The sequence below is a fragment of the Staurois parvus genome, unplaced genomic scaffold (genome assembly GCF_062004578.1).
Source record: "Staurois parvus isolate SC_StPar_1 unplaced genomic scaffold, SC_StPar_1.0 ptg002521l, whole genome shotgun sequence".
NCBI lineage: Eukaryota > Metazoa > Chordata > Amphibia > Anura > Ranidae > Staurois > Staurois parvus.
In genome coordinates this window covers 299,705-309,828 of record NW_028320317.1, presented here as the reverse complement: position 1 = coordinate 309,828, position 10,124 = coordinate 299,705, and the positions used below count along the sequence as shown (strand labels likewise).

Here is a 10,124-nt window from a genome sequence, read left to right as displayed (position 1 = left end):
TTTAGTAATCAGACCCCATAACTCTACTCCTTTAGTAACAGGACCCCATAACTCTACTCCCATGGTAACCGGACCCCTGTAACTCTACTCCTTTAGTAACCAAACCCCCATAACTCTACTCCTTTAGTAACCAGACCCCCATAACTCTACTCCTTTAGTAAACGGACCCCATAACTCTACTCCTTTAGTAACCGGACCCCCATAACTCTACTCCTTTAGTAACTGGACCCCCATAACTTTACTCCTTTAGTAACGGGACCCCATAACTCTACTCCTTTAGTAACCGGACCCCCGTAACTCTACTTTTTTATTAACCGGACCTCCATAACTCTACTCCTTTAGTAACCAAACCCCCATAACTCTAATCCTTTAGTAACCAAACCCCCATAACTCTACTCCTTTAGTAACCGGACCCCCGTAACTCTACTCCTTTAGTAACCGGACCCCCATGACTCTACTCCTTTGGAAACCAGACCCCATAACTCTACTCCTTTAGTAACCAGACCCCCATAACTCTACTCCTTTAGTAATCGGACCCCGTAACTCTACTCCTTTAGTAACCTGACCCCCATAACTCTACTCCTTTAGTAACCAAACCCCATAACTCTACTCCTTTAGTAACCAAACTTCCATAACTCTACTCCTTTAATAACCGGACCCCATAACTCTACTCCTTTAGTAACAGGACCCCCGTAACTCTACTTTTTTATTAACCGGACCTCCATAACTCTACTCCTTTAGTAACCAGACCCCATAACTCTACTCCTTTAGTAACCAGACCCCCGTAACTCTACTTTTTTATTAACCGGACCCCATAACTCTACTCCTTTAGTAACCAAACCCCCATAACTCTACTCCTTTAGTAACCGGACCCCATAACTCTACTCCTTTAGTAACCAGACCCCCATAACTCTACTCCTTTAGTAACCAGACCCCCATAACTCTACTCCTTTAGTAACTAGACCCCCGTAACTCTACTCCTTTAGTAACCGGACCCCCATAACTCTACTCCTTTAGTAATCGGACCCCCATAACTCTACTCCTTTAGTAACCAGACCCCATAACTCTACTCCTTTAGTAACCGGACCCCCATAACTCTACTCCTTTAGTAACCGGACCCCCATGACTCTACTCCTTTAGTAATCAGACCCCCGTAACTCTACTCCTTTGGAAACCAGACCCCATAACTCTACTCTTTTAGTAACCAGACCCCCATAACTCTACTCCTTTAGTAATCGGACCCCTTAACTCTACTCCTTTAGTAACCAGACCCCCATAACTCTACTCCTTTAGTAATCGGACCCCGTAACTCTACTCCTTTAGTAACCTGACCCCCATAACTCTACTCCTTTAGTAACCAGACCCCATAACTCTACTCCTTTAGTAACCAAACCCCATAACTCTACTCCTTTAGTAACCAGACCCCATAACTCTACTCCTTTAGTAACCAAACCCCCGTAACTCTACTCCTTTAGTAACCGGACCCCATAACTCTACTCCTTTAGTAACAGGACCCCATAACTCTACTCCTATGGTAACCGGACCCCCATAACTCTACTCCTTTAGTAACCAGACCCCATAACTCTACTCCTTTAGTAAACAGACCCCCATAACTCTACTCCTTTAGTAACCAGACCCCCGTAACTCTACTCCTTTAGTAACCGGACCCCATAACTCTACTCTTTTATTAACCGGACCCCATAACTCTACTCTTTTATTAACAGGACCCCCATAACTCTACTCCTTTAGTAACCAGACCCCATAACTCTACTCCTTTAGTAAACAGACCCCCATAACTCTACTCCTTTAGTAACCAGACCCCCGTAACTCTACTCCTTTAGTAACCGGACCCCATAACTCTACTCTTTTATTAACCGGACCCCATAACTCTACTCTTTTATTAACAGGACCCCATAACTCTACTCCTTTAGTAACCAGACCCCATAACTCTACTCCTTTAGTAACCAGACCCCATAACTCTACTCCTTTAGTAACCAGACCCCATAACTCTACTCCTTTAGTAACCAAACCCCCATAACTCTACTCCTTTAGTAACCAGACCCCATAACTCTACTCCTTTAGTAACCAAACCCCCATATCTCTACTCCTTTAGTAACCAGACCCCCATAACTCTACTCCTTTAGTAACCAAACCCCCATAACTCTACTCCTTTAGTAACCAGACCCCATAACTCTACTCCTTAGTAACCAGACCCCATAACTCTACTCCTTTAGTAACCAGACCCCATAACTCTACTCCTTTAGTAACCAGACCCCATAACTCTACTCCTTTAGTAACCAGACCCCCGTAACTCTACTCCTTTAGTAACCGGACCCCATAACTCTACTCTTTTATTAACCGGACCCCATAACTCTACTCTTTTATTAACAGGACCCCCATAACTCTACTCCTTTAGTAACCAGACCCCCGTAACTCTACTCCTTTAGTAAACGGACCCCATAACTCTACTCCTTTAGTAACAGGACCCCATAACTCTACTCCTTTAGTAACAGGACCCCATAACTCTACTCCTTTAGTAACCAGACCCCATAACTCTACTCCTTTAGTAACCAGACCCCATAACTCTACTCCTTTAGTAACCAGACCCCATAACTCTACTCCTTTAGTAACCAGACCCCATAACTCTACTCCTTTAGTAACCAGACCCCATAACTCTACTCCTTTAGTAACCAGACCCCATAACTCTACTCCTTTAGTAACCAGACCCCATAACTCTACTCCTTTAGTAACCAGACCCCATAACTCTACTCCTTTAGTAACCATACCCCCATAACTCTACTCCTTTAGTAACCAAACCCCCATAACTCTACTCCTTTAGTAACCAGACCCCATAACTCTACTCCTTAGTAACCAGACCCCATAACTCTACTCCTTTAGTAACCAGACCCCATAACTCTACTCCTTTAGTAACCAGACCCCATAACTCTACTCCTTAGTAACCAGACCCCATAACTCTACTCCTTAGTAACCAGACCCCATAACTCTACTCCTTTAGTAACCAGACCCCCGTAACTCTAATCCTTTAGTAACCAGACCCCCGTAACTCTAATCCTTTAGTAACCAGACCCCCGTAACTCTAATCCTTTAGTAACCAGACCCCCGTAACTCTAATCCTTTAGTAACCAGACCCCCGTAACTCTAATCCTTTAGTAACCAGACCCCCGTAACTCTAATCCTTTAGTAACCGGACCCTCGTAACTCTACTCCTTTAGTAACCAAACCCCCATAACTCTACTCCTTTAGTAACCAAACCCCATAACTCTACTCCTTTAGTAACTAGACCCCCGTAACTCTACTCCTTTAGTAACCGGACCCCCATAACTCTACTCCTTTAGTAACCAGACCCCATAACTCTACTCCTTTAGTAACCGGACCCCATAACTCTACTCCTTTAGTAACTGGACCCCATAACTCTACTCCTTTAGTAACCAAACCCCCATAACTCTACTCCTTTAGTAACTGGACCCCATAACTCTACTCCTTTAGTAACCAAACCCCCATAACTCTACTCCTTTAGTAACCAGACCCCATAACTCTACTCCTTTAGTAACCAGAACCCGTAACTCTAATCCTTTAGTAACCGGACCCCGTAACTCTACTCCTTTTCATTTTCATATATTAAGTTATAAGAGTGTTAAAATAAAAGTGGAGCAGTGAAGGATTTGGTGGGACGGCCGGTGGGTGGATCGGGTGGGACGGCCGGTGGGTGGATCGGGTGGGACGGCCGGTGGGTGGATCGGGTGGGACGGCCGGTGGGTGGATCGGGTTGGATGGGCGGTGGGTGGATCTGGTGGGACAGCCGGTGGGTGGATCCGGTGGGACGGCCGGTGGGTGGATCGGGTGGGACGGCTGGTGGGTGGATCGGGGGTTGATCAGGTGGGACGGCCGGTGGGTGGATTCGGTGGGATGGCCGGTGGGTGGATCGGGTGGGAAGACCGGTGGGTGGATCGGGTTGGATGGCCGGTGGGTGGATCCGGTGGGATGGCCGGTGGGTGGATCCGGTGGGACGGCTGGTGGGTGGATCGGGGGTGGATCAGGTGGGACGGCCGGTGGGTGGATTCGGTAGGACGGCCGGTGGGTGGATCAGGTGGGACGGCCGGTGGGTGGATCAGGTGGGACGGCTGGTGGGTGGATCCGGTGGGACGGCTGGTGGGTGGATCCGGTGGGACGGCTGGTGGGTGGATTGGGGGTGGATCGGGTGGGACGACTGGTGGGTGGATCGGGTGGGACGGCCGGTGGGTGGATTCGGTGGGACGGCCGGTGGGTGGATTCGGTGGGACGGCCGGTGGGTGGGCCCTGGGGAATGTTGGTGGTATGGCCTAAAGCTGTGTAAGGAGCCCCAACATTTCCGATGGCTGCCCTGCATGCAGGATGGACTCCTCATCTGAGGTTCCCATTGGCTTGTCTGTGTAGAAATCTTTTATCTGCGTTTGTGGCGCCTCCTATAATCCTCCATATAAATCACAATGCAAATCTCACAGTCTCCACTAGAGGGAGACATACCAGCCACAGCCTGCTTGGCTTTCCTGCAGTTGCTCTTCCCACCAGCAGATGTCGCCATTAGATTGCTGTATATAGAGCCCATTGCAGAACCCTCCCCCACCCAGTAGAACTTCCCACAATTCATCTCACTCACCACTGACTGCACTGCCCTCTCCTCTGCAGACTTCAGACAAACCGCAAATTGCAGGAAATGGGACCGTGCGCAGTCCCACGTCTCTTCTGACACCCGATGGGTGTCACTCTGCAAATCCCAATATCTTCTGCAGGATACTTATGTTCTCGGTATCTGTCCCCATTCTGTATGTATGGACTCTGCACAGTCCCACTTCTCCTGTCCCGGATGCCGGGTGTCATTCTCGGTATCTGTCCCCATTCTGTATGTATGGATATTTTTATTTGTATAAACAAACAAATTACAAGGTAACAAAACTGTAACCATCATCATAAAAAACACATAAACCAACAATGTAACAACTGCCTACATCTTCACGACAGAAAGTCAACAAATTAAACTAATGAAAGTTCTGCATAGAATTTGATGCTGTAAATAAATTCCTCCCATTTTATATTCCTTTCGGCTCTAAACTCTTTTTATAAATCGGAATCTGAGTCACTCCGCCGACTACCAGTTTCCATATCGGATTCTACAAATACGGGAGCCGGGGGCGGGCGCTTCTTAGTGGGCGGGTCCTCCCCTGAACTAGCTGCAGATTCCCTTTCTACTTCTTCCTCCATTTGGTCCTCTAGATCACAGGAGTTGGCATCTGACTCTGATAGGACATCATACCGGTTGCTGACTGCCATACTACCTTCTGGCGCCCTTCTCACCTTCTTAGCGGATTTCTGCACTCGGGTCCATTCACTTTCAGGTTTACGGGTGGCCTTGTCCTTCCTATTCCTTCTCTTCTGCCTGGGAATGTTCTCCACAGAGGCAGGAACTGAAACGGATGGGATGGCCACAGATGGCCGCTGCTCCTCAGTCTGCTGAACGCTGCCCTCCTGCCCGAGGCTGGCCCCTTGGACTTCTGGGTTTACCTCCCCCTCAGTTGATATGACCCCATTCATTAAGGCTTCCTCCTCCAGGTGTTCTGCTGCCACCAGAAATTCCTCATCCACTGATTCCTCATCCCTATTGTGGAAAGCCACCGGGCAATCTCTGTGTAAATGGCCAAGCCTACCACATAGATTGCACTTGATGTTCTCACAGGTAGAACTGACATGGCCGACCTCCCCACACAGATTACACTTCATGATAGAGCAGACACTCGCCACATGACCCGACCTACCGCATTTGAAACATAGCCTGGGCTGACCTGCATAGAAGCAAACTCCCCTCTCCCGCCCAATGAAAAAGGAGTTTGGAAGGTGATGGGTGACATTGTTACTCTGCCTCAGCTTGACAAGAACCCTCCAACCTCCAGTCCAGATCCCATCACTGTCCCTAGTTTTGGTCAGATCAGAGACCATCTCACAATGCCTTCTGAGCCAGACTACAATATCCTGGGGGGGCACAGACTCATTCCAGAAAATGATGTTCACGTTTGCTGTGTCAGGTTTGGAGATGGGGATGAAGGTGAAAATCTTCCACCCCTCTTTATCCCGAAACCCACTAAAGCCGGCCCAGTACCTGTCCAAGCCAGACATGAGCTTGAAGCTGACATCATACCCCCGTCTGTCAGGGAGGTTAATGACTGCCAAAATATCTGCAGGCACAAACCCCATCTGCTGACACAGCAACTCCCTAACTACAAACCTCCTATCAGGGAGCTCTTCTCTGGAACCCCTATGCTTCAACCTGACCACGTTCCTCCTCTTGAAGGCCTGACCAGTATAACCGGCATTGTTGGAAAAAGAAGGAGCCCCACGGCTCCAGGCATTCCGAGGAGGGACATGGCCAGATGGACCACTATTCCCTTGTGATGCAGGTGGCGACTCAACCAAAGGGGGGAAATCACGGGTGTTATCCTGAACTGACTCCTCCATTGCCACATTCACAGGGTCCTCAGACTGGTCCTGACCCCATCCAGACATACCTACCTCAGTGTTAATGACATCAGGAACCCCTACATCAATATTAGTGATATCAGCACTGGCCATATCACCACTAGCATCAGCAGCTTCATCTGCATAATTATCAACTACCCCATCCCGAACATCAGTCCCCTCAGCATTGGTCCCACCATGAGAACCGGGGGTAGCAACACCGTCCTCATAGTCCATGTGCTGGGAGTCCATGTCGCTTCTCTGGGTTTCCTGCACTATGAAAGTCTGCTGGGTGAAGCGGACGCTACCGCTATCCTCCAGAGCTGGAGTCTGTCTTTCAGGAAGCACATTTGCTGGTAGCGTGCCTTGGATCAGTTCCCCGGAGTCTGACTCTGAAGAAGACTCCATCTTTACACTTAATTGTGCCCCAACCCAATCGCAATCCCGATACACCTCCCCCCCTGGTCCCAGTTCTTCCAGAACAGCATCAATGTTCCTCGATATACCGGCCAGTTCAATGCCCAGGGCGTTAAGCTCGCTGTCATGTAGGACTTCATTCCCGGGGTCGGCAGCCTTGAGTCTGTAGATGGAGTCAATCCTTTTCTGGGTCGAAGCCTTAGCTTTCCTCAAGGTCTTCATTCTCTTCTCCAGAGCAGGAATCCTGTCAGCCAGGCGCAGCACAGGTGACTTTAACACTTTCTGCTTCCTATCCGCGGGACGCTTGAAATTCTGATCCCCATCAGCGGTACTGGGTGAAGGGTCTCTGCTGGATGTAGAAGGACTCTCCGGGCCAGACTGTGGAGGCTTATTGGCTCCATCATCTTTCTTCTGCCGGGACCTGGGGCGTAATGAGCGTTCCTGGCCACTGCCCACCATTACACACTGCTGTAAGTTCTCCTTCAGAGTTTTCTGCTCCAACGTAGTCCTTGCAGATCTGCGCGGCGTACTGGGAGTGACAGGTGTCTCTGCTCCGCTCTGAACTGTATGGGCCCCGCTCTGAACGGCCTGTGCTGGGCTCTGTGCGGCATGGGCTCCACTCTTCTGGGCTTGCTTTGTTTGCAATGGCTGACTGCCTTTTGTTGCTACTCCAGAGCCGGTAGTGTGCTGGGTGATAGTGTCACTTTCCTGAGCCATATGGACTGTGTGATCACCACTCTGCACGGCATGGACTTTGCACTGTATGGCATGGATTCTACTCTGCTGGACTTGCTTTTGTTGCAATGACTGACTGCCTTGATTTACAGTTCCAGAACTTGAAGCATGCCGGGTGACAACCTTACATTCCTGAGCTGCATGGACTGTATGGGTTCCGCTCTGCACGGCATGGGCCCCACTCTGCTGGGCTTGTGGTGCCTGTAATGGCTGACCGCATGGAGTTAGACCTCCATGACTTGGACTGTGCAGGGTGACAACATTACATTGCTGTTTAAACAGAATTGACTGAGCTCTGATCTGCTGGTCTTGCTGTGACTGTAATGGCTGATTCCCTTGAGTTGCACTTCCAGAGCTTGGAGTGCGCTGGGTGACAACATTACATTGCTGTTTAGGCTGAACTGGATGAGCCCCGCTCTGCACGGCATGGGCTCCGCTCTGCTGGGCTTCCAGTAATTGCAATGGCTGACTGCCTTGCATTGCTCCTCCAGAGCTTGGAGTGCTCTGGGTGACACCCTTACATGGCTGTTTTGACTGAACTGGATGGGCCCCGCTCTGCACGGCATGGGCCCCGCTCTGCACGGCATGGGTTTTGCTATGCTGGGCTTGCGGTGCCTGTAATGGTGGACTGCCCGGAGTTGGACCTCCAAGGCTTGGACTAGGCTGGGTAACAACACCACATTGCTGGACAGACTGAACTTTCCTCTGCTTGGCTTGTTGTGCCTGTAATGGTGGACTGCCTTGGGTTGCTCCTCCAGAACTTGGAGTTTGCTTGGTGACAGCCTTACATTGCTGTTTAGACTGAACTAGATGGGCTCCGCTCTGCACGGCTTGGGCCTGCTGTGGTTGCAATGGCTGACTGCCTTGAGCTGCTCCTCCAGAGCTTGGAGTTTGCTTGGTGACAACATTACATTGCTGTTTGGACTGAACTGACTGGGCCCTTCTCTGCTGGGCATGCTGTGGCTGCAATGGCGGACTGCCATGTGCTGCACTTCCAGAACTGACATTTTGCTGAGAGACATTCTCACACTGCTGGACTGACTTCACCTTCTCTGTATTACCAGAACTTCTTACACTGGACTTTCCATCACCAACATTCCCACATCTACTCACAGTCTCTGCCATTTGCTTTCCATTCACCGAACTCTGTCTTCCAGCTTCACCACCAACCACAGCTTCACCTCCATGAGCAGGCCGAGAAGCCTGGGACTCTCCTAGGAGGTGTCGCAGCCCAACCCTGGGCTTGTACCAGACATCAGAGGAGGTCAGCACCACACAGCCTGCAGCTGCTCCACAGGAAACCACACCCTCTGCACAGTCCCACTTCTCCTGTCCTGGATTCCGGGTGTCATTCTCGGTATCTGTCCTTATTCTGTATGTATGGATATTTTTATTTGTAAAAACAAACAGAATACAAAGTAACAAAACTGTAACCATCATAAAAATACAACACATGAAAACAACAACAATGTAACAACTGCTTACATATTATTCACGTCAGAAACTCAGCAGTTTAAATTAAATGAAAGTTATACACAGAATTTGATGCTATAAATTCCATCCCATAATTTTATATTCCTCCAATATTTCTTCAGCTCTAAACTCTTTATCCACCTCAGCTCTGAGAGGACTATGTCTGCGACTTTCCTGGCCAGGAACAGCTCGTTGTGCATGGCTACCTTGGTCCTCTGAGAGGACTACGTCTGCGACTTTCCTGGCCAGGAACAGCTCGTTGTGCATGGCTACCTTGGTCCTCTGAGAGGACTACGTCTGCAACTTTCCTGGCCAGGAACAGCTTGTTGTGTATGGGTACCTTGGTCTTCTGAGAGGACTACGTCTGCGACTTTCCTGGCCAGGAACAGCTTGTTGTGTATGGGTACCTTGGTCTTCTGAGAGGACTATGTCTGCGACTTTCCTGGCCAGGAACAGCTCGTTGTGCATGGCTACCTTGGTCCTCTGAGAGGACTACGTCTGCGACTTTCCTGGCCAGGAACAGCTCGTTGTGTATGGGTACCTTGGTCTTCTGAGAGGACTACGTCTGCGACTTTCCTGGCCAGGAACAGCTCGTTGTGCATGGCTACCTTGGTCTTCTGAGAGGACTACATCTGCGACTTTCCTGGCCAGGAACAGCTCGTTGTGCATGGCTACCTTGGTCCTCTGAGAGGACTACGTCTGTGACTTTCCTGGCCAGGAACAGCTTGTTGTGTATGGGTACCTTGGTCTTCTGAGAGGACTACGTCTGCGATCCTCCTGGCCAGGAACAGCTTGTTGTGTATGGGTACCTTGGTCTTCTGAGAGGACTACGTCTGCGATCCTCCTGGCCAGGAACAGCTTGTTGTGTATGGGTACTTTGGTCTTCTGAGAGGACTACATCTGCGACTTTCCTGGCCAGGAACAGCTCATTGTGCATGGCTACCTTGGTCTTCTGAGAGGACTATGTCTACGATCCTCCTGGCCAGGAACGG

The 10,124-nt window shown here is 49.7% G+C and overlaps 1 protein-coding gene across 1 annotated transcript; it reads right to left on the bottom strand.

Moving 5' to 3' along the window:
• Positions 1-4,896: 4,896 nt before the first annotated feature.
• LOC149430697 (uncharacterized) lies at positions 4,897-6,671 on the bottom strand. Its single transcript, XM_089666085.1, has one exon. The coding sequence runs from the start codon at positions 6,619-6,621 to the stop codon at positions 5,116-5,118; it is 1,506 nt and encodes a 501-aa protein (XP_089522211.1). The 5' UTR covers positions 6,622-6,671; the 3' UTR covers positions 4,897-5,115.
• Between the last annotated feature and the right edge of the window lie 3,453 nt (positions 6,672-10,124).

Excerpts from the sequence above, each read along its gene's own strand:
- LOC149430697 (XM_089666085.1), bottom strand. The coding sequence starts at position 6,621 with ATGGCCAGTGCTGATATCACTAATATTGATGTAGGGGTTCCTGATGTC.